This window comes from Brachypodium distachyon, chromosome 5 (assembly GCF_000005505.3).
Source record: "Brachypodium distachyon strain Bd21 chromosome 5, Brachypodium_distachyon_v3.0, whole genome shotgun sequence".
Lineage (NCBI taxonomy): Eukaryota > Viridiplantae > Streptophyta > Magnoliopsida > Poales > Poaceae > Brachypodium > Brachypodium distachyon.
In genome coordinates this window covers 3,209,964-3,234,630 of record NC_016135.3, presented here as the reverse complement: position 1 = coordinate 3,234,630, position 24,667 = coordinate 3,209,964, and the positions used below count along the sequence as shown (strand labels likewise).

Below are 24,667 nucleotides of genomic sequence, written 5' to 3'. Positions count from 1 at the left end.
ACTGTCAGCAGGCCCCGCATGTAAGGAAAACTGTTAAAACGGTTTAATCCTCAAATTTGGGCAATGTGAGACAATTAATTCGAAGAAGTGTGGTTCTCCGGACAAATTAGCAAAATGTGTGACTCCGTGAGAAGGCTGCACCACAAAGTGTGGTTCTTTGAAATTGAAAACCAAATGACAAGAGAATAACACAATTATTTTTGTAAATAAAAATGGAAAGAGGAAAATGTGGGAACCGTTGGAGGAGAGCAATGGAAAGAGGAAGTTGTGGGAACAGCTCAACGAGTTCTTACCCACGTGAATATATTAACTCAGAGGTCCCGACTACACAGGGATATATAGTCACACCGTAGATCCTCAATAATATTAGTACAAAAGATGGAGATGGGTTAAGATCTGCAGTAGATTTCTAAAAACTTTCGCATTTCAGGCGTCTCAAATCAGCACGGGCAGCCAATGAATTGAAGAGGGAGCCAAGATGCATGTCCCAAATGTGGCATCAGTTGAGAGAAGAAGGTTGGAACCGAATGTGTCGCCGGAAAGCTATGGAGAAGGGACAATTGAAGAATAGATGGTATCTCTCTTCGGCTGCGCTTGAGCATCGTGGGCATAGATCATCAATTCATCATCCGCGATGTGCTTGTGGAATAAATTTTTCTATGAACGGCTAAGAAAGGAAAAAAATGAAGTATTTAAATTCTAAGAATTTCTTTTAAATCGAGAAAGCCCAACAGAATGGTCACACTATTACGGGATAGAGCACGGAGATCTTTATTCCGGACATGCAGGTTCTGTGGCATATGCTCCTGCGACACCTTCGGCGATGGAAAATATTATGCTCAAACGCAAATTCGGCCACATGGGAATGCACTATGCGAAGTCTAGAGAACAAGGCGATGGAGACACCAAGACTGTCCTGGCGATGAAGAAGAAGAAGGCAATTTCAAGATTGACGCTGTGTGCCTGTCAAGGGATCCAGGCTATGTCCCTGCTGGAAGCTGCTCCTCTGTCATGATGCGTTTTTCGCTCGCTCTGTCCGATCTCTGGTCCCCTGGTGGAGCGTCTACCCGTCTTTCTCCTGTGTTCTGCATCTATGTGCTGTAATAGAGCCGTTTTGTGCAATCGTTTTGCTTTGGGTTGGTTTGACCTGTAGGTCTTGAGAGATGCGCCGGCTGCTGAGGCAGATAACATAAATGAACTTGTGTTTCATTTGTCTGCTGATGAATGGAACAGGGGAGTGGCCCTATTTTTCTAAAAAAAAATATTTATTCCGGATGATATCATCCCCACCACTGGGATGGCATGCTAACTGACACCCTAATCTCACAATGAAGATACTTAAGAGTTAAGACTCATTTTGACATTGCTGAACTGTGCTATGCTGAACTTATTTTATAATTCACTGTGGAAAAATACACACAAAAATAAAAAAAATTGGTTAACCAAACAGGAAAATAGTAAAAAACGGATGGAAAAAATATAAAATTATGAGAATTCACTATAATGCCAAACGGAGCATAAGACTTGGACCGGATGTCAATCCATGATTTTTCTAATCTTTCTGGCGCTGAATCGGCTACCCAAGCCCGAATGCCGGAGAGACGCAGAGATCGATCGGCCGACGGCTACGGTTCACCTGCGGCTGTCCTCTCGGGTTTTCTTTTTTGACACATCAAGTTTGTCTCTCGTTCTATCTTTCTTTTTTCCCCCCAAAAGTGTCGTTCTATCTGCCTGCGCTGCGGGTTTTTCTTTTGTGGGCCCCGTTGGCTGCAAGAGGTGATGTGCTTTCACGGTTTCACCTGAGCATGAGCTTTGGGCCGCACAACAACAGCATTTAGCAGCATACTCCTATTGGTTGGGCTTTGTTAGGTGGGCCTCCGCGTCTTTTGACATTTACAAATCACTCTCAGATTCCTGTAAAAAAAAATCACACTCGGATTTTCTGTAATCTGTGCATAACTTATCTGCATTCCTACCGAATCAATAAATCCAGATAAGTGTTTCGAGAAAAAAAAAACTCTTATTATTCACTTGTGTTATTTTCTGCTGGTACGCTCATTTCTGGACTAGAGTTTTAATTTTTTTTCTTCTAGAATACATTTCTGGATTAGAGTGAATCAGTGAAATGCATATATACGGCCACACATTGCCACACCGTACAGTGCTTGATTGTGAAAGGTTAATTTGTGGATCCAAAAAAACATACTCAGGGCAAACCCCAAAGCCCAAATGTTGCTAGCTATCTTTGCCTACCTGACAGTGCGCGCGCAAGCAAAACTCAGGGTCAGGAACTCCCCAGGCCATGGCCTGTCGCATCTCATCAGAAATGGAATTGAGTGCCGATGGAGCTTTCGTGAGTAATCCACATGCAGGGTAGCTGGGATTTGAGTGAGCCGAAAAGCTGATGTTTGGCACCGCCAGGAGGCACGATGTTTGGCGCCGCCAGGAGGCACCAAATTTGGAGGGGGTGACTCACACTCACAGCTCAGATCCAAGTAGGACACGTCCAGCCAAGTAAGTTGTCAGCGCTATGATGTGGCATAACTTGACAAAGGCCGTGAGCCGCCAAAGCAAGGATTGTGTTGTGGCGCGACTGGTTGCGCTGGTGTAGGGGCACGCGTACAGTCTCACGCCATGCATGCGCTCCAAAACAAATACACGTGGAGCCTGTTACCTCACGACCGCGTACAGGCAAAGTCAAGAACAAAGCAGGTAGAGTAGAGTGTCCATGTAGGCTGACTTTTGCAAAATTAAATTTTAAAATCTTATAACTCTTAAACCGTCTAATCAATTCACAGTCTGTTTTCACTATTAGCTTTGTCTCGATGAGATCTTCGAAATTAGATCCCATATTAGTATGTTTTGAAAAAAAAAACCACCTTACAAGTTACTACTCACAGATATATGAAGTTGCCATCATGTTAGCAATAAGTTACCACATGGTAACTTCCTACAAAGTATAATGATAACTTGCGCATAATTACCATCCAATAATATATGAATTGCACTCCATTAATAATACAATTATCATCCAATAATATATGAATTGCACTCTATTAGTAATAAATACCATCTACTAATATATGAATTGCCAGCCTGTTAGTAATAAAATTACCATGCACTAAATAAGGATTGTCACTTTAATAACAATAAAATTATCATATGGCAACTTCTTACAGATTAGGATGGTAACTTGTGTATTAACTCATGGTATTCATGGAACAGTTAACACTATTGGTAAGGCATGTGACCTGAGCAATGGAGGCATGCATGTGTGTAAGAGAATGAAATATGCTCGTGCATGCATATACTTTTGCCAAAATTTAGAACTTTAAAATGTTTTAACTTCTAAACCTTGTATACACAAGATCTTGGAAGCTAGATCCTATATTAAAAGTTGACACCCTATTCATAACAAGTTACCACGTGACAACCTGATGCAAGGTATGGTGGTAACTTGTGAAGCGAAGTTACCATCCTGTAAGATATGAGTTATCATTGTTTATCAGCAATAGTTGCCACATGGCAACTTCTTTTCAAGTACATTGGTAACTCGTGCATTATCCCTTGGTAGCAAAGAGTCTAAGAAAAAGTTTACCCAAACGTACCAAAGTAAGATCTAGATTTGAAGCACTCGTCGATACGATACCAATTGTGAAAACAGATTATGAATCAGGCAGACGGTTTGAGCTACAAAAAGTTTTGAATTTCTATAAGCAATTAGTACAAGAAAATGATTCAATATATTTAGCACGTGCATGCATGCTTGCCTGCTTTGCATGTTGTCCTACTGAACTCCATACTAGAGCAATACCCACTCCTACTTTTCTGCATGAATACAGTGACTTATCTTTCGCTAAAATCGTACGCGCGTGGAGACCAATCTCCGAACGTTCGCACAGCTGGACAACACGGGACACTCTGGACTACACGGGCCAATGAAAACAGTGCGCGCGAGACAACAAAATAAAGAATGTCAGCTCCTTATAATTTAGGATTAATCTTTAAGCTTCAAAAGGTTCCAGAGAATCCAACATTATATCTAAAAATTGATGTGCACGTGGGAGTGCACTGGATTTGTGGTTTGCGGCGAATAAACACGTTATTAATTTTTTGGCTCCTGAATTTTTTTAGAAAGAAAAAAACACTTTATTAATCTTTAAGCTTCAAAAGGTTTCCTGGCACGGGAAGAACTACAAGCCTTGGAAGGAACCACCCTTCACCGAGAATCATTTGCAGCCGGGAGGACGAGGCCACAAACATAAATGAATACTCTTTGCATAATGTTTAAAAAAAGATTGTTTCCAGAAATTAAGCTCAATCTGTGCAAGTTGATAAATAAACAAATTAACATGACGATAGAATGCAGACATTATTGGTCAGATACTCCAAAACAAGAGTCCTCATCCACGATGCATCCACGATCCTACTAACTCAAATACATGGTGCTAATACAGTGGGAAGTGGAACCACGGGACCGTGTCGGAGCAGGTGGCACGTGTCGCTGACCAGTGGGTCCATTACCCAAATTAACGCAAATTGCCACGCATACATTCTGCCCACTGTATTATCCATGTGCTAAGTGGCATCTTTGTGTCAGAGACAGTATGATGTTGTGTAGTATCACGTGAAGGCATATGTGCAGCTTCATCCCGGCCGGCCGGCCGCAGATCTAAGCCAGATGGTTCTCTGACTCTGAGTGGCCGACCTGTGGACTTCGATCAAAACAAGGAACACCTCAGGGAATTTGGGACTTTTGGCACTATTAGGGTAAAAATTGACTGTGAATGTATCAAGGCTGCGCTTCATTGATATTGATAGGGAATGATTTTATATAAAAGCTTTTTGTCTCATTTGCCTCAATCTAGTGGTCAATATTATTTGGTACTCCATTCTTAATTTCATGAAATACCAAATCGAAAACCACCAGAGTAGCTCGATTTAAAGGACAAAATCATAATTTAACGATAGTTTGGTCTTTTCCCGTGCCGAACTTGATCTTGTTTTGATTTATTTATTTTAGTTTACAACGCCGCAATTGGGCTGTTGCATCCAGCGGAGCGGACGAAGCTGCGAATCGGCCGCCGCGCCGGCGAATGAAGAGATGGAGCAGCCATCGCCTGAATGATCGAAGCGGCGTCGCCGGTGGGAAGGCCGGTGAGACGGAGCAGCAGCCCACGACACTGAAGTTGGGCTCGACAGGTGACCGAAGATGATAGGTGGAGCATGGCGACGACTGCGCGACGGTTGCCGGAGATGGAGAATTGAAATGGCTACCGAACAAATGGTGGCGCGACGAGTAGCCAGAGAGTGGAGCAGGGCCGGAGATCGATGAGAGAGGTGCTCGATTGGGGCGGTGCCTCCGATTCGATCAGGAGGACTTATCGTCGTCACTCGAGTCCGCATCCCAAATCGACAATTGATTGCGTATTTTTTTAGTAATTCTATTTTTTTACCCCTAAGTTTCAATTCTTTTTTACAATGTGATCTCGTTTAGTGGGATTTCTGTTTTTTACCCCATCTTAGCAAAAATTATGCCAATGACCCCATTTAAGCTTTTGACCTGAATCCCTCTTTGATCTGACAGGTGGGACCCACTTTCTACGCCGACGTGGCAAGCCAACTAAAACGCATACTCGAGCTAGGGTGCCCCCTCCCGATGCTGGTTAAACCAAACCAAAAATCCCACATGGCACGCCATGCGGGGCAGCTGCGTGACGAACAGCACGGCCTACCATGTCGTCGTCCTAGAAAGTGCCCTATCTCGAGCAGAGACGACGGCGTGACGACGATGGCAACCACGGGCTGTACGGACACCGCAGCGGCACCCACGTGACAGGTTGCCCAGGCCAGCAGCATCGGAAGAAAGCGCCCTACATCGAGTACACGTCTGAGTTGACTTGCCACGTCAACATGTAAAATGGGTCCCACCTGTCAGGATGGAGGGGATTCGGGTCAAAAACTAAATTATGGTCATTAGTGGCAGAACTTCTGTTAAGTGAGGTCAACAAACAGAAATTTCACTAAATGGGGTCTACACCGCCAAAAAATAGAACTTGGAGGTCAAAGATGGAATTCACTCTTTTCTTTTTTTCTCGTCTCTAACTATCTAACAGCAGATCGGGAGATAATCAATCGTGTTTCTATTTTTGTTCTCGGGTGTAACTAACGGCGGTAGATAAAAGACCCATTATACATTTGACATGTGTCTAATTTACCCATTAAAGTGGATGGCCAGATCTATTTGGTACTCCTGAATTTGTTTTTGAGTGCCGAGGCATCGTAAAAATACTCTTATATAAAAAAAGTCAGTTACAACCTTTTAACAATAACAACTTTGTTTGGAGAGACAGAGAGAGGGGAACTCCAGCCTCTATGTATGTGTGTTTTGCTTGATGTGGTGCATCGTCCGTTTAGCGGGTTGGACTTCTTTTTGAAGGACTTACAACTAATCGGAGGAAACCATGAACCACCTCCTCCTCGTTTGACGGCTTGATCTTCTTTTTCCTTTTTGAAGAACTTTTGGACGTATGACCAATGGAAGGAAACCATGAACCACCTGCTCCTCGGCTGCTCTTTTTCATGTGTGCCTATGTAATTTCTTGGTGATCAACCTCATGCATGTCATGATGGATCTAGAAACACTATCTGTGCAACCCAACATTTCAAGCCTACTCGATACAAATCAAGGCCGAGCCTAATTTAGGAGCGAAAGCGGGGTAGTGGGACTCGAGCAGTTGCTCCGTGCGGGGTATAGAAATTGTTGGGTGTACTTGTATATTTGGAGCGTTGGCCTTCCTTACGCTCTGGTACATCATCCTTCCCTCTATCAATGCATGGACACAACAAATTCTCTTGTGTTTTCTTGGACATAACTAGAGTATCTCCTAAATTGTACTCCTCGGTTTCATGAAGGTTGATCAAAATTGACGAACTTTGACTTAGAACAACTTGCATGTGCATATTTAGAAAGAAAGAGAATACTAGAAATCTGATCATTTCATCTTTCTTATCATTCCATACAAACATGCAACCGCGAGTCCGCGTTTCCTTCCATTTTGGTCCCGCCACTAACCTAACACACAGAAAACTACATCGCCATCGGTATTTCATCTCTCTTTTCATTCTATATAATATATCAGGTCTGCATTTCCTTCCAACTCCATCTCTGCTCCTCCAATAAACACACCAAATTGATGATTTCCGTTCTTCAACCGGGGTTAAAAAACTCTCCTCATATGCCCTTGAACATTTGGTAGACGACAATGCTATGTGGACCCGGTATCGCATTTATATATATGGAAAAAAACAATTAATCCAGATGGATCTGTATTGCCACGGCGGAGTCGCCCCATCGCCGTTGTATATATAAACCACGTATGTACCAGAGTCTCCTCTCGCTCCATCTCCTCCTCACACTTTACCATCTCGTACGTATCTCGTTTCTGTCGTCTCTTTAGCCGTCCGGAGCCATGATGAGGAACTCCATGTCTGACCGGAGCTTCGTCGTCGAGAGCGACGACGATGACGACGAGACGAAGCACCACGGCGGGGAGGAATCGGACGGGTCTGACTCCTCGTCGTCGTGCGGCAGCCCGCGGGTCGCCGGCGTGCTGCCCGTGAGCTCCTACAACAGTACCCACCAATGGCCGCAAAGCTACAGGTGCGTCCATATTAGCAGGCTCGCTCCATTGTCTAAGACTAATTTAATTTCCCTGTCAATTGCGCATGCAAACACTAATGGAGAATTGGAGATATTGCAACATTTTCCATCAAACTACTGTAACTTTTATGCAAATATAAGTATGCTCGTGTATGATACGGAGTATACTAATACATAGAAATAAGAAGTTTGAATTTGTTTTTGTAATAAAGAAAACTCTTAGTGCAAAAAGGATTTTTTTCCTGGACTGCAGTAATTAGGATTAAAAAAGGGAACTCTTTTTTCAGAAGGAGAAAAAGAGATCCAAAAAGAAACTGATCCATGCATGTTTTTTTTTCCGGAAGAAAAGAAATTGCGTTTTGTTTTCTTGGGGAGGCCCACGTGCATGAACATGTGGATGGGCTGTACGGGTCAAAGTCTAGTTCTGCAGTACTCATTTACAGGTGGGACCTCCTGCTCTCTGTGCATGTGGACCTGTGAGGTCCATTGGTTCGCCGACGTGGCAAATTCAGCTGGTCATCAGTCACTCGACTCGTCCGTTCTGCTTTGTTCAAAGTTTCAAACTTTCAAAAAACTTTATTTTTACTTATTTTTCTCAAAGGAAGGTGTGTTCAGACATTAAGCAACGGGGGATAAATTTGGTCATCGTGGGACATCAGATGAGCCTGAGGGCTCAATATTCCAGCATAATTTCTTTAATTTATTGGGCACCGATTTATTTTTTCACTAAACTTGAGAATCTAAATTCAAATTTAGTACTCCCTTTATTGACAGGTGGGCCCTACTGCTCTCTGTGCATGTGGGACCCATTTACAGAAATTTGGTCATCTTGGGACATCAGAATCAAATGAGGGCTCAATATTCCAGCATAATTTCTGTAATTTATCGGGCACAGATTTGTTTTTCACCTAAACTTCAGAATCTAAATTTAGTACTCGGACAAAAAAAGATCAAAATTCAATGATACTCCCTTTATATAAAATGAACTGCAGGCAGTCGATGGACATGTACAGCAGCGTGCAGTCCCCGAGCCTGAGCGGGTTCCTGCATCAGGGCACGCCCAGGCTGAGCAGGCTGTCCAGCTCCTTCCTCAGCTCCTTCCGGGGCAAGCCGCCCGCGCCACCGGAGATCGCCGTCTCCGGTGGCCTCATCAAGCCGCTCCTTCCGCCGGACGACCATTATAACGACGAGGAGGAAGGAGGCGTTCGGAAGAGCTCTCATCAACATTTGCCACCACCGAGGAAGGCGTCGTCTCTGTTCAAGATCCCCGAGGACCAGCAGAAGAAGAATCCTCTGCCCGGGGGGGCTGGCCATGAGGTGGGGCCCTACCGTCAGTGCTCCTACACCCAAGGGGTCTTGAACGGTACATAATAAACATACGGTTTTGCTATTGATAAGTCGTCCGTTTTTTAATTAGAGAGCAATCGACATGTTAGCCCTTAGCCATTGGATCTTAATCCAACGATAGCAAGTGAGAGATTAGAGAATGGAGAGATGATCCTCAGATCTTAATCCAACGGTTTTGAAACGTCGATTGATATTTAAAGCTCATTTCTTAAAAAACATGTAACATCGTATCATGAAAAAATGACTAGTACATGATGATGATTAATTAGTACACCATGCAACTTAAGATATTCCTGTGGAACCTAGGGTTAGACCGGCTACATGTTAGTACTAACAAGACAAATTATGCTGTGTGCTCCACATGCTGATATTGACGCCATGGTTCAGTGTACATACCATTTCCCTCAATTAAGCAATGTCAGTTAACTAGCAGATTCTGGTCATGCAGACATGCAGTCATGTGATAGGAACATGCTCTGTTGGTGGTATTGATTAAGATCTGTCCTTCTCCAGGAGGAAGAGAAACCTTGTCCTAATCAACTATCAGTTCATGCCATTTATTAAACTCATGTGACTTGAGCATCTATCTATCTATCTATCTGCTCCCTCCATGTGGACTTGAGCATCTATCTATCTGCTTTCACAAGACGTCTATGTCCATAATTTTTTAAAGACTTCTCTTGTTTCCATTTAATTACCAATTTTGTAAGACTTATTTTCTTTTCGTTGCCTTAGCCCCTGAACAGGCGTTGTGAACTTTTGAAGACACTGAAACCCAGCAACTACAACTAAACGAAAGTTGCATAAAATTTCGAGTTTAAAGTTTGAATTTTTAACTGTAAGTTGAAAATTTGTGTTGGAAATCTCCTCTAGTAATGCAAAGTACACAATCGATCTGGACACCATGCCCGCTGTTTTCATCAGTTTACAAACCTGCAACTCTCAGAAGTTTTTGGATCTCCATTTCAAAAGATCCCTGTTATCGCATTTGCAGGAGTGAATGTTTTGTGTGGTGTGGGAATCCTCTCAACACCATATGCTGTCAGGCAGGGTGGCTGGCTTGGGCTGGTCATACTAGCCGTGCTCGCCGTACTGGCATGGTACACCGGCGTGCTCCTCCGGCGCTGCCTGGATAGCAAAGAAGGCCTCGAGACCTACCCGGACATCGGCCACGCTGCCTTTGGCACTCCTGGCCGCATCATCATCTCCGTAAAATTCTGCCAATTCTGATATTTGTTTTCAGTTCAGTATTTAGTATAATGGAGGATGGTCTTGTGCTAACTCTTGACTCCTTTGTTTTTGCCACCTGCAGATAATCCTGTACATGGAGCTGTATGTAAGTACTTATGAACCATTTGGACTATTGAGTCCTAAATCCTAATCACTATCTTAACATAATGCTTCATGCTGTAGAAACATTACTGTGACAAATACTAGGTTGCTATATGCTGTGTTAATACAGTGAAATCTAATCAATATGATAAAAAGCACGAAAGTTTCACAATGCTTGCAAGTTGCAAAGTGACTACCTGGAGTGTATTGTTTTTGTGAACTCTTTGCTCCCTAAAAGTGTAGTAATTTCGGTATGACAGATGCTTGAACAATGTTGCCACATAGTAATATGTCCTAATCTTTCCCTGCAGGCATGTTGCGTTGAGTATCTGATATTAGAGAGTGACAATCTATCAAAGTTGTTCCCCAATGCACACCTAACCATAGGGGGATTCACCCTGGATTCCCATGTGTTGTTCGCAATCCTGACCGCTCTTATTGTCATGCCGACAACTTGGCTCCGTGACCTCAGTTGTCTGAGCTTCATTTCAGGCATAAATTACATTCACTTTTTGCTCCTTTATTTCATTTCATCTGACAAATGTATGATCTCATCTTGCAATTGTGAATTTTGTAGCCGGAGGAGTCATTGCGTCGATCGTCATTGTCTCATGCCTCTTCTGGGCAGGGCTTGTTGATCATGTTGGTATCGACAAGAGCGAAGGGACGGCACTGAATCTCCCTGGGATCCCCATTGCCATTGGCCTGTATGGGTACTGTTACTCAGGGCATGGAGTGTTCCCTAACATATACTCTTCTCTGAAGAAAAGCAACCAGTTCAATGCTGTCGTTTTCACCTGGTAATAACAACAGAACAATATTTTATACAGGGTAAATTTTCAGGCGATTTTGTGATCTCATCCTGGATTTATGCTTGTTGTCAGCATCACGCTGTCTACTATTTTGTTCGCCGGTGCTGCAATTATGGGGTACATAATGTTTGGTGAATCCGCAGAGTCTCAGTTCACTCTAAATTTACCACCTAATCTCGTGTCTTCCAAGATTGCCGTCTGGACTACGGTAATTGTTCTTGTCTAAAGATTATTAAAGTATGCTCACATGGTGCATTTTTTTGATAGAGATAATATTATGCTCTTTATACAGGTTCATACGAAATAATACTGTATTCCATTTCTCTGCATTTCCTAAGTACTCTCCATGCTGACAAATGTATTCTGGATTTTTTTTCAGGTGACAAATCCAATAACAAAATATGCCCTTACCATGACTCCTCTTGCCCTCAGTTTGGAAGAGCTACTTCCCTCAAATCGACAGACGTACCTGAACATAATTCTGCTCAGATCAGCTCTTGTGTTATCTTCCCTTGTTGTTGCTCTATCTGTTCCATTCTTCGGTAGGTTAATATTTCTCCTCATTTAAAGAAACAAAAAGATCCATAAAAATAAAGAAACAAAAGATGTTTACTAGGGATGACAGTGAAATTTTCTTACTGACTTTTTCAGGACTTGTGATGTCCCTAGTTGGGTCTCTTCTCACCATGTTTGTGGTTAGTTTTTCCTTCTGAATCTTACTGCCATTTGTTTGTTCATATTTGTGGCTAATATACGGTGCTCTAATTTCAGGCGTATATTCTGCCATGTGCTTGCTTTTTGGCCATCCTTCGGAGTACGGTGACTTGGTATCAGGTATAAATTTTTTTGAGGATTTAAATGCAAATATATTGATTCAGAAATTAAAATCCACACTCGTTTTTCTACTTCAAACAAATAAACAGTTGTTTTGCGTGACATTTCACCCATTTAACCACTGAGCCTTTCAGGTGGTGCTCATGATCCTTCATTTCTGCAAATTCAAATGTTTTGACCAACTTTATTTATTTACTTGTAGTATTCTTGATCAGGCATATTCGCAGAATGGTACTGCTCAGATGTTAAGCTAGTATTTGAAGATGACATTTAACAAACTAGGCATGTTTTTTTTTCTTTCAGGTAGTACTATGTGTGTTCATCATTGCTGTCGGTCTCTGCTGTGCTGGTATTGGCACATATTCCTCCCTTTCTAAGATAATACAAAGTTACCAGTGAATCGCTTGGAAGCACTATGGTTTCTATGTACTAAAAGATGATTCTTTCACTTGACCGAATTTCTTTTCACAAGACATCTTTGTGAAAAATGTCTTATTAGATAGGAGGTACTGAAGAAGAATAATTTGTGGTTGCTCGATGGGAGTACCTATTTCACCTCATTCTTCATTCATAATTTTTTTGTTAGCAATGATGAGGTTGGCATCTTCTGTAGAGAAAAAAAGTTGGGTTTGGTCCCACGTGGCTGTGGGGGAAATGTAAGGGGTCGACTTGTAAGAGTAGAGTAACCTTTCTTATCAAGCTGTCCTTTTTAGGGAGAGGGTCCAAGCCCTTTTATAAGCTCTTGTTTCTCTCTGGTCATTTCTACCAGATGCATATGGGCCTTTAGGGAGGGTGGGATCACGATCAAATGCTCCGTTTTAGTTTCCCTATGGCCTCACTTGTCAGTGGCACGTGGGGGCATTTTATTGAAGGACAAATCAGGACGGGACACTCTCTAGTCTATAGACCACTTTTACTGTAACCTTTTTTAATCAAACATTACTTATGAATTTTTTAAATACAATTGTGATTCTTTTTAACTCTCCCTATTCCATCCCATGGAATTATCTCTTAATGAGAAGAAATGATACAGTCAAAGAACAAATATAAGGGGTGAAATAGAACATGTGAGCTCTTCATGCACCTCTATCGTGACGGCTCATGTAACCCTTTTCATAAACATTGTCATTTTCCCTTGTCAACCATTAGCTATGTATCCGCGAGGACCTTAACCACCGCTGCATCTCATGTAGGTACAAGGGGGTCCAAGGAAGTTTAGATACCATGCTAAATTACTCTGCAATTCAATCTTTATCGAATCTAAAATGTCCGAGAATAAGGACCATAAACATTGGATTTGTCGGTACATGAGACATATGCCGATATACGTGCACGTCACATGCATGCTAATTAGTATCTCTCATCGATGAAGGAGAGACGTATACGTGCATGGCGCTTGCATGCCAACATTCAATCCGTGCATGTACACGTCATGCACGACTCAAGCCTAATGGCATGTGCACGACGTAGATATCTCAGGAAGTCCTTTTTAATAAGGAACTTCTGTTTTACTCCCGGTGCCCTGAAGCAAACAGGCCCCCCTACTCTAATAGTACCAAATTAAGAAGTACGGAAGAACCCAAAACAACAAACACAAAAGAACCCAAAACATCAAACAAAATATGATACGCTTGTTACCAATTTCTCGATTTTATTTTTGAAGGTTGAACAAATCGTCAATCAGTTGTTTGAAAGGAAAGTGCAACAGTAGTTCGATTGGGATTGAAACACAAAACATAGTACTCCTGCCTGTCAACATCACAACAAGATCTTCCCCTTCCATTTCGGGGCCAGGCACAAACACCCCGTTTACGACCACCGCCCATCGCACGCCTTCACTGACAGTGGGCCCGTGCCATCATTACGAGATCCCTCCTGGCCCACACCCAGCGGCACACGCCCGTGGATTAAGCACGTGGCGCCCCGAAAGCGGAAACCCCCCGCGGCGCTTTTTGTTTTGTTTCGTTTCCGAGATTTGCTTGCTATCTATCCATTCCATCCTCGTTCAAACGAAAGCGGAAGATTCATCACGGAATCGCATTCCCGGCCTCCCCCCTCTGCCCTCTGCTCTATATAAGCGGCCCCTAGTCCCCATTCCCGGCGGCTCGAAAATTTCGCATTCCCCGCTCCTCCTTCTCCCCGGCTCTTAAACCCAAAACCCTAACCCTAACAAAGGCGCCGCCGCCCCTCCGCACATTTCGGCGCGACCCGTTCGTTCAAAACCGTCAACCGAAAATATTCGCCGTTGGGGGGCGAGCGAGAGAGAGGAGGAGGACGAGGAGATGGCTCCGTTCGGCGATGGCGGCGACGGCGAGGAGGGGGAGGTGGAGGAGGCGCAGTGGGGGTGGGACCCGCTGCGCAGCGGCAGCGCGCCGCCGGCAATGGGCTGCGCGGCGGCGGCGGAGGGGGTGTTCGGTGGCGGCGGCGGTGGCGGCGGCGGCGGGGGTTCCTTCTTCTCCGGGGCTGGCGGGCTTGGCGCGAGGCTGGACGAGGTCAGCAGGCGGCGCGGGGCCGTCGCGCAGGTGAGACTCGTTGATGCTGTTTTAGATTAGTTTTGATGTTCTATGGATGCTGTTTGATGCCCCGGATAGTGTCAAGTGTTTGAGGGTGGCGTGGTGCGTGCTGTAGATTGCACCGTCTCGGCACGATCTAGATAGCGTGATTTGTTTCCCTCGATTTCTTTTTATCTGTGCATGTTGGTTCCCACTAGCGTGATGGTTGCTGTGAATTTGGTGACTAGATTAGTCTAATTTAACAGATGCAGGTGAGGGTTTCGGTTGTTTTCGGTTGACTACCTCATGCTACGAGGTTTGTTCTTGGACGGGGATTGGATTAGATTGTTCAGGTCTGCATGTGTGTAATGAAGTTGTCAAAAGCCTGGTTTTTCTCCCATTATTTTTGCGTATTTGGGCTCTAGTGTTGCACAAGTAGGCGCGGATCACTGTTTCAGCTCCTTTATGTGTTTTTATACTCTCCGGAGCGTTTGCTGTTGACCGGGTGACAGTGTCTTTTGGCTGGATGTCTGGCCTGTGGTTTTATTGGTTGATTCGGTTGGTATGCTCAGAATTATTACATTACAATCTCCATTGCAGATTTAGAGGTTACAACTCCTTTGTTAACCTGCATACTGTAATACTAGAAGGATCCGATTTAAAATTTGTTTCCCAACCTTTTCTAGCATAATGTTGGGGTGTGTGCGGTGCATGGTTTTAAAGCCGTTGTTGTATTGATGCTATAGCGTCGGTGTATTTCTGTGGCGCCCCTCCAGGCCATGGCGTCAGGCCTCGTGATAGAAATGGGCCTGCAGGGTCCGTTTTGGGGCCATGGCGCTGTCATGGGGTCCAAAAGGCGATGTGTCGGGTCGCTTTAAACGATTTTTTATGCCATAGGCTGGCTCATCAGCGACTCCTGTCGTGCCTTCCCATACAGTTTCAGCGCGACCTTCTGCTACCCCCATCCAGCTCCAGATCTGTGTGCTTTCCGGCTGCCCGCATCTCCAGATCTAAGCAGGGGCAGTGCGCCGCCACTTCCTTCACTCCCCCCTCCTTCCTCTGCACTGTGCTCTGTTCTCTGCTCTTTTCTGCTGAGAGTTAGCCACGTGCTATCAATCAAGGGTTATGTAGTACTGGCTTAGGATGTGTGCTGCGATCTATTTTGCTGTCATAATAAGTTAGTAATGAGATTCAATTTGTCGTCATACTAAGTTCATATATGGGCAAATTTCAGTCACTTAATATGGGACGGAGGGAGTAGTATAATTCCAGCAAGGTTGGCAGAAAGTTGACCCACGGTCCTTCCACTCACTTCTCTCTGGATGAGGTAGAGGCGTTGAGAGGAAGGTATGTATCGATACCGAGATTGAGAGACGGGGATTTTGGGATAGGAAGGTGAGTGCTCGTTTGGGTCAAGTAGAGAGCAATAGGGTTTGGTGGGGTTGCAGCTGGCCCCATGATCATCTGAATCAAAGGCACAACATGACATATCACTTTCTTCCTTTTGTATATTTAAATTTGATTTTGTGGAAGAGTTGGCTTCTTCTTGGAACACAAGAGTTTTCTTAATTGTTGTCGTGTGTCCTGTCTATGCATCCAGGCCCCTGTGAAATGACTTGCCTTGCCGAGGCCGACAACCCTGGCTAGGCACCCTCGCTTATCCTTTTTTTGTACTTTGTCAATCATGCTAATGCATTTGGGCAGTCAATTTTGGGCAGCATAACTTCCTTCCATTCTTTTATGTTTTTGTACTCTGTTAGAAAATATGTTGCGATCTCAGATTGCTTGTGGCAACATAACTTGCTTCATTATTATAGTACAGATTTAGTATTTTTTTAATATGACTCTGCACCTGGCTCACAAAAATATTATTGGAAAAAGCTTTGACATTTATCCTGGTTCACTAAATACAACTCATACAGAGATAGTAACTTCAGGTTTATTTATGTAGTTCTGTTATTGTTTATTCTTTCATAATACATCACTTAAGCCATATGTTCTTTATTTTAGGACCACTATGGCAATTCTGTATTACTCTCTAAAGGTTTATCAGGCCTCCAGCTTAATGATGCTGGAGAGTTTGACGGGCAGCAATTTGGACCGAGCAGAATTCGAAATGTTGGTGTAATGCCAAACCACTCAACTTTTGATATGGGTTCCTCATGGACAGAACCAGAAACAGACAACTCTGAGTTTCATAGGCATCGTAATCGCTTTGTGTCAAACATGGGAAAGATGAATACTTTTGGCAGAAGGAACCTTGATTCTGATCTTTCAGATAGATTCTCTGGTTTGAGGCTATCTAATAGTACATCATTTGATGGAAGGAGTCATGAGGATGAGCTGCTTGATGAAATGCTCAGACATACAACCGGTGATAGCCAATCTCCTTCAGCTTGTAATATATTCTGCAGATCTAGGTCCGACCACTTGGATTTTCGATTGCCAGCCACATATGGTGATGTTTTAGGCAGACAGAACAGTGCAATTGATGGCCGCAATGTTCCAAGGATGAGTAACCATCACATGAATAATGTTGATCGCCTATCTTTTGCTGAAAAGCTAACATTGATGCAGTCGTGCAATTCGCATGGAGAAGCTAATTATCTCCGTGATGCGGCTACTACAAATATGATAAACCCCTTGCGCAATAGAAACAACACCATTCTTGACCTGGATTTGGCTAGGAATCATGGGGCATACCTTGAGGATCATTATGCTTGGCAGAGTCAGCAGAATGAAAATAATTATCTTCTTAACTCTGGTCCCTCATATAATGATAACAGGATCTATCATGACAAGCCTCGCTTTCCCTATCCAAGAGTGCAAAGATCAGGGTCCCAGTTTCATCCTAATTTGGGGAGCATTCCGTGTCATGGTGAGCAGCTATCACGTCTTTTCTCCTTCAGTCGAAGGGCAGCTGGCAGAAATATGGCCCTACAGAGCAATCAAGATAATGTAGCGGCACACTCAGTTGATTCTTTGGATATAAATGATGGTGGTCGCTTGGAGCTACTTGATGCACTGGGAAATGTCATGAAAGTCAGGTATATTATTCTGTCATTTTGCAGTTGTCTTTTTTATCTCGCATTTCTGCAGTCATTTCATTCACATCTTCTTGCAGTGTTGATCAATATGGAAGCCGGTTTATTCAACAAAAGCTAGAAGAAGCATCTGCTGCTGACAGAGAAAAAATCTTTCCAGAGATACTATCTAATGCTATTCCTCTAACAACTGATGTGTTCGGTAATTATGTGATCCAGAAGGTACATCTATCTTTCCTAGTAATTTGATTTTCTGTAGTTTTTTTTTCTGGAAATACTGACATTTGTGATGTACTACTTGTGATGTACTACTTGCAGTTTTTCGAGTTTGCTACAGAAAGCCAGCTAAACCAATTAGCAGATAAACTTAACGGTCGAATTTTCGAGCTTAGCTTCCATATGTATGGCTGCAGAGTTGTTCAAAAGGTTAGTTTGGTGTTAATACTTTGTTTCTGTTGCATGTCATGCCTTTTAAATATGTAATCCCTCCAAAATTTGTCCTTTCAATCTCTTTTGAGTACCCCAAATGTATTGAATCCTCCCCTTTTTCAGAATCCGATCTTACTTAAGTACTCCCTCCGATCCATAATAAGTGTCTTGGATCTAGTACAATGCTAGTACAACTTTGTACTAGATCCAAGACACTTATATGGATCTGAGGGAGTATTATATACTGCACCAAGTATAATAAAGCAGAAAAGCTGCAAGTTATTAATACTTGATACTATTTGTTTGGAGAAATCATCACTTTATTCTTTATGATTTTCATGATAGTCGTGTAGCAGTTTTTTGTGACAATGTTATGAGGCGCTGTGTATTTGTGTACTGCCAAAAACAGAACATTTGTCTTTGAATTCTAATTAGTGTCCTGACCTTTGTTATGGGTGCAGCAACTGTTTATACAATACATGAGATGTTCGCCTTGCACCAATTTTTAGTTCACTAGGTCGCTACTATTGGTAACTTAGCAGGACACCACCCATAGCCATACTTACAGCACCCAAAAGGCCTACTTGACTTTGAGCCTGATCGATCTGATGAATGAGATATCTTGGTTGATCATGAGGCCAATCTAATTTTAATTATATAATGTCCTAATTCCCTGTCTTCCATTGACATTTGACATTGTGCTGATGACCAACTCGCTGACATGCTATACTGAACAGCAATGTTAGGCTCTGGCAGAGTATTGTATGCCGTTCTTTACTTCTTTTGATACACAATTTACTGATTGGGGAGTGCCTTACCCTTACTAGAACAATGTGAATTTCAAATCGAGATTATCATGCTCCTTCTGCTCATTTTGGAGCCTGTAAATGTATTTGCATGAAAGAATCATATGATGTAGCTTTCTGATGATGTGCCCAGCAGCCATAGTTATCATTGGTTTACTCACTTATATTAATTAATCATAAAATGTGTATACTTGATTATCCATCAACCTGATATTTACATCTAATCAGAAAAATATTATTGCATTGAATTGAGTTTATCCTGTAAAGTCTAAAGTCAGTAATTTTAGGGTGCGCTGGATTGTGATGGACCTGGTACAATTGCAATGGAGTTTGATATATCTCTGTCATGCTCTTAAGAAGTAAATTCTAATATCCAGTATTGTCAGGTTATTGAGGTTGTTGATATGGACAGAAAGATCGATATTGTTCAAGAGCTCAAGAATTATGTTCTCAAATGTATTGGTGATCAAAATGGCAACCATGTAATCCAGAAGTGCATTGAGTGTGTTCCTGAAGAACGCATTCCATTTGTTATAGAGGCTATACTATCACAAATTTTTATGCTTTGTACTCACCAGTATGGCTGCAGAGTTATTCAGGTATAATTATCACACCATTTTTTTTTCTTTTCGTAAGTGTTAGTTTTGATTCCCTTTTTGAACTAAATTGCAATATGATCTTGCAGAGAGTATTGGAGCATTGCCATGATCCAGCAACTCAAAGTGCTGTGATGAATGAAATTGTGCAACATGCTTGTGGTCTGACAGAAGATAAATTTGGGAACTATGTTGTTCAAGTATGTCAACGATGTCTATCTGTATACGTATCTATATTTAGTAGACTTTTTGCTTTTGTCTTGGCCCGTATGATACGACACATTCACAAGCCACTAATGCAGCCCAATAAACTATATTTGTTGCTAACAAAAGAAATTGTTTCTATTAAATTCTGAGTGACATGCTAACTTGAACGGTTGTGTTGCATCTATCATGTGCACTGATACATTTCCCTGAACTTGTTGCCTAGTTATTTTTCTCATAATGGACTATTTCTTATTAGCCTCTTTTGTGGTGTGACATCTATTTGATCCAGTAAGGAAATGCATTGCATTGTAATGTTCTGTATTAGGAGGACTTGAAAAATGGATGTGTTTTGAGCAAGACTTTAACAAAATGCAGCACAATCAATTAACTATCTAGTTTCCCCATCATCTGATAAATCTTACTTAAATATATATATCTAATTCAATAGTCTCTGTCTGCAAGGAATTTGAATTATCAATTTCGAAAGAATAGAGTAGAGGTTTATTCGGTCAGTAGTCATTCCAATTTTCTATGTTCTGTTAGCAATCTATAATCCTAATCTAATTGAGTGGTAGTGTTATACTTATATTTAATTTATGGATTAATAATCAAGACTGAAGCATACCAAAGCTCATGTTTTTTGTTGCATTTGTTTTTGTTGAATCCATTTTATTGCTTCTTTCCTTGAGGTGTTGAGTTATTAGTTATTGATGAACCTTTGAACATTCTTCAGCATGTCTTGCAACATGGAAAGCCAGAGGAGCGGTCGTCCATTATACAGAAGCTCTCTGGGCAAGTGCTGTTCTTGAGTCAGCAGAAATATGCATCTAATGTCATTGAAAAATGTTTGGTCTATGGAACTCCTGAAGAACGTGATGGCCTTATAAGGGAGATTGTTTCTTCTGGCCAAACATTTCAGGTTTGTTCTATTTCACCAAGACGTTATTTGACTGTATACCTTTTAATAAAAATGTTCCAACTTTTGAGACCATATATTAACTTTTCACAACACAAGTGTTAAAAGGCTACATGGCACTAAGCATGTGTCCTCCACATGAATATCAATACTGCCGTTAATTGTGCGATCTGAACTGTGGTGTCATACACTCTGATTTGGTTAGATACCCAAATAAATAAACCATTTTGGGGCTGTGGGTAGGCGTCGAATGGGTCAACAGTGTGCAAAAAGCCTGGCAGATTTAATGTGTGCTAGACTTGGCTTGCAGATGAACTTTTCACTTGATGCTATGCACTTCATGTGTTCATACACTTGCCACTTGGTTTTAATCTGGCCTGACAAATGCCGGGATGCACATAAATTCTTGAGTGACTTTCATGCACTTCATTCATGATTTTGCTCTCTTGTTTTGCAGGCACTGATGAAGGATCAGTTTGGCAACTATGTTGTACAGAAAGTCCTTCAGACCTGTGATGACAGACACCTTGAGATGATCCTGTCAAGCATCAAGTTGCACCTGAATGAATTGAAGACCTACACATACGGGAAGCATATTGTCTCACGTATTGAGAAGCTAATCATCACAGGAGGTAAGAAGACAACAAACCTGTGTATCCCGTGGTAAGGGTTTTTCCTTGTGTATTCTTAATATTTTGCACTTGATGTCAGAAAATCGGGTGCGAAAGGGTTCCAAGACCTGCCAATGCCAACAGTCACTAAAGTGTACAGATGTTGACGGTAATTCTTTTTAGGCATTGGCATGAATTCTGGCGAAACAGGACGGGATCATGCATGTAATATCTCTACTTATGTAGAGAAACAAGATGTTCTCTTCCTTTGCTGTGTTCTGTATAGAGCTTAGAGAGGGTTGTGGGAACTTCCGAGTAACTAGACGAGCATTAGGTTTTGCCGCTGTATATCTTTTTTGGCCATGTACAAGTTTACAGGTGGATATATAGCTGTAAATTCCATGGAGCTGTTATTAGTTGGTGAATTGTACCGTTTTAATACATTTATGTTAGAGCTGGTAAATGTGGGCGGCTTTCTTTGGAAAATTGATGTACAGTATTCCAGTTCTAGTTTCTCTTTGTTTTCCCGTCGCTCTTGAATTTTATTTAGTGTAAGCAAAATAAATCATTCTCGTGGGACGTTCGCTAAGGATGTCTGACGAAGCACCTGTGTTAAACAAGTGCATGGAGAGCAGTTTTTTTTTCCCTTCACGTTGCCGGTGGAGAGGCAAATTGTTTGTGCAGTCGTGCGATTACCGGTTCCCTCCGTCCCTAGGCTCCTACGCGCATCCTTCGTAAAGTACTCTGCATGCTAGGCGTTACTAGCTTCATCTAGCAATTATTTTTTGATATGAAATTTTGAAATACAACTTGAGGATTGAAATTATAATCTGTTTTAAATATTGGACTTCATGCGGCAAGATCTTAAAAAATAGACCAACTTTTGATACGTTTTAACAATATTTTTTGGGAAGCAACTTGTGTGAAAAAGGCAGTTCATGTACCGTGTTGCCCATCCTTGCCTCTATAGTTGCTTCTTATTTCTGTGTACATGTTTCACTATGAATAGGTAGAAGTTGGTATTACATAATAAGCAGTCATTGCTATGGATCCATAACCATATAAATACCCCGTTGATTTGTGCACACATGCCGTCGTCACATGAAAAACTTCATTTGGAGAACCCCTAGCTCCAAGAGACCTTGTAGGGCTTGGGGGGATTGTTCGGCTACCCAGGAACCTCACGAGGACCAAGGCGATGAAAGTGTATTGAGAGATTTACACTCTCCTCTTGACTCAGTGTTAAGAGCAAAGGGACTTGGCAATCGTACAGTCCATGCCAAGAACATCCCATGGAGGAGCCTCCTTGGCGCCTCCCGTGGGTCAAGAATCCCTAAAGAAAGATTATGTGACTCCCACAAATCTTGTGGCCACAGAACAAGCGAGTTATGAGATATTGATCAAGAGCTATAAGGAAATCGAGTGCAGCTGGTTCCATCCTGAGATCTACCACACGGAATTGGGATTCTCCCTCCAAGGATTGTGCCTCTAGAGAGGGGTGCTCGTCGCAGAACTAGCACCAATGAATGAAGACCTCCTATTTCAACGGCATGATCACCCACGTCAGAGTTATATTGATAGTTTTGGTATTGGCGTTTTCCAACCCAAGGATAGTTTTGGTATTTCTTACAAAAATTTGGCTCGCCATGGTTCATTGATATCTTGCACACCACTATATATAGCGCAACGGTGGCGTTTTAGGGTTATGGCACAACTGTCGCACCTTTATTTTCCCGTGCCGCCTTTCATATGCGGCCAATGCTGCCCTCCCCCTCCCCCCCTCTTTGTCTCTGTCATGCCACCACTCTCCTTCGCCCCTTTGTGCCTTCCTCTAGCTCTTTTTTTTTTTGCTTCTCGGGTAGCTCGCCACACTCCTCTTCGGATCCACTGCCACATCCCGATTAGGTGGACATTCCTTACTCGCCGGTCGCGGGTCATCCCTTGTAAGGACCGCTTCTAACCTTCCTCTTTTATTCGTCTTCATCTCGTCCTCCATCCTCCTCCGGCAACTCCGAGAAGTCGAATTCATGTCTGTTGCTTCATCTTCTTCCTTACTTCCTTTAGAGGTATTGCCAATTCTTCATTACAAAAGTTTGCAAATGCAGAAGAATAGGCGAGAATTTTCCTCTGCAACAAATAAAGGAATCAAATGACATAGCACAGCTCCACAGCAAAGTAGAGAAGGTAATCAGTTTTTTTTCTTCCAAGAAAAGGTGGTCAAACCTCCAGCTAGCCTCTCCCTCCGCAGGAAGGTAATCAATGTAGTGGAAATGAATGGCTTTTGTCTCACATATGCCGCTCCGGCCGCAGCATTAATCCACTCCTTCCTCCCTCCTCCCCCCGTCACGTTTTACGCACATCCGTTTCTTCCTCGTTGGACCGACGACGCCACAGCAACCAAGCACCGTTCCCCGGTTTGACTGACCTTCTTCCGCCAGATTCAGATTGTTTATCCGGTGAGTTCTTTATCTATCTGTCTATCCGGCGAGTTCTTATATATCTATTTGCCTTTGCATTGCACTCAATCCCGGCAGTCCCCTTTGTCTTTGAACCGCAGAAGACTCCGGAACACGGCCGTGCCACCAACGCCCACGGAGATGCCTCCGCCATAGCTCTCCCCGGCGGTCTTTCCTTTTCCTCCTCTCTCCGCTGATCCAGTACGTCATCCAGGGTATGTAAATCATTATTTTCTTGCCTTGTTTCCTTTCAAGCCGCGGGATCACCCGAGCAGTTCTCACTGACCAAGTTGTTGAATCTTGTTAGCTAGGAAGGAGAGCAGAAGCGAGCGAGATGCCGGACAGCAGTGGCAAGACGGTCCTGGACGACTTGCCCGAGCCGGTCGTCACCAACGAGATCCTGCTGAGGCTGTCGGCGGAGGACATCGTCCGCTGCCGCGCCGTCCGCAAGTCGTGGCGCCACGACACGTCCACCCAAGAGTTCCTCGTCGCGCACCGCCTTCGCCAGCGCTCTCTGCCGCTCATCAAGATCGCCAGTCTTGAAGACGAGATCTACGACCGCCATATGGTCGTCTTCTCCGGCGCCGATGATGGCTGCCGGCCCGTGCTCACGCTGCCCGACTCCCACAGGGACGACATCGACGACGCCTTCCTGATCCACGCCGCCTGCGACGGCCTCTTCGTCGTCTCCTTCCATGGCCACGAGATGGTCATGGACATCTGCAACCCGGCCACTCGCCGGCGTGCGCCCCTGCCTCTGATTCCTCATGTGGTTGAGCCAATGCAAAGCAGCTTTTGGGATCCGATCATCCAAATCGGCATTGCCGGCTTCTACCGGCACTGCCCAACCCAAGAGTACCGGCTGGTCTACTGGACCAGGGAGTGGGAGGAAGAAGGCAGTGAGTTCTACACCGAAGCCTTCTACGTCTTTGCAGTGGGCTCAGAAAACGAGCCCAGGCCCATCCCAGAGCCGCCATTACTGCAACATGCGGTAATGGACCAACTCGTCTGCCATCAAAATGCACCCACCCTCCACCGGGGAAGGCTGCATTGGGAGCTCGGAAGGCAGTACTACCCCATCACCGGCATAATGGTGTTCGACACCACCGCCGAGACGTTCCG

The 24,667-nt window shown here is 43.3% G+C and overlaps 2 protein-coding genes across 2 annotated transcripts; both read left to right on the top strand.

The window, feature by feature from the left end:
* The first annotated feature begins 7,384 nt into the window (after positions 1 to 7,384).
* On the top strand, positions 7,385 to 12,747 carry LOC100823848 (amino acid transporter AVT1B). Its single transcript, XM_003581026.3, has 11 exons — positions 7,385 to 7,663; positions 8,656 to 9,026; positions 10,005 to 10,219; positions 10,323 to 10,346; positions 10,654 to 10,834; positions 10,920 to 11,142; positions 11,227 to 11,362; positions 11,534 to 11,696; positions 11,806 to 11,849; positions 11,926 to 11,988; positions 12,292 to 12,747. The coding sequence occupies exons 1-11, from the start codon at positions 7,473 to 7,475 to the stop codon at positions 12,385 to 12,387; spliced, it is 1,707 nt and encodes a 568-aa protein (XP_003581074.2). The 5' UTR covers positions 7,385 to 7,472; the 3' UTR covers positions 12,388 to 12,747.
* A 1,237-nt stretch (positions 12,748 to 13,984) lies between these two features.
* LOC100822613 (pumilio homolog 2) lies at positions 13,985 to 21,575 on the top strand. Its single transcript, XM_003581022.4, has 9 exons — positions 13,985 to 14,510; positions 16,491 to 17,527; positions 17,605 to 17,746; positions 17,843 to 17,950; positions 19,146 to 19,358; positions 19,445 to 19,555; positions 20,296 to 20,481; positions 20,936 to 21,110; positions 21,190 to 21,575. The coding sequence occupies exons 1-9, from the start codon at positions 14,271 to 14,273 to the stop codon at positions 21,270 to 21,272; spliced, it is 2,295 nt and encodes a 764-aa protein (XP_003581070.1). The 5' UTR covers positions 13,985 to 14,270; the 3' UTR covers positions 21,273 to 21,575.
* The last annotated feature ends 3,092 nt before the right edge of the window (positions 21,576 to 24,667 follow it).

Coding starts and splice junctions, on each gene's coding strand:
- LOC100823848 (XM_003581026.3), top strand. CDS start 7,473: ATGATGAGGAACTCCATGTCTGACCGGAGCTTCGTCGTCGAGAGCGAC. Junction 9,027..10,004: donor CACCCAAGGGGTCTTGAACG/GTACATAATAAA, acceptor TCGCATTTGCAG/GAGTGAATGTTTTGTGTGGT. Junction 11,143..11,226: donor AATGCTGTCGTTTTCACCTG/GTAATAACAACA, acceptor GCTTGTTGTCAG/CATCACGCTGTCTACTATTT.
- LOC100822613 (XM_003581022.4), top strand. CDS start 14,271: ATGGCTCCGTTCGGCGATGGCGGCGACGGCGAGGAGGGGGAGGTGGAG. Junction 19,359..19,444: donor ATGGCTGCAGAGTTATTCAG/GTATAATTATCA, acceptor ATGATCTTGCAG/AGAGTATTGGAGCATTGCCA. Junction 19,556..20,295: donor TTGGGAACTATGTTGTTCAA/GTATGTCAACGA, acceptor AACATTCTTCAG/CATGTCTTGCAACATGGAAA.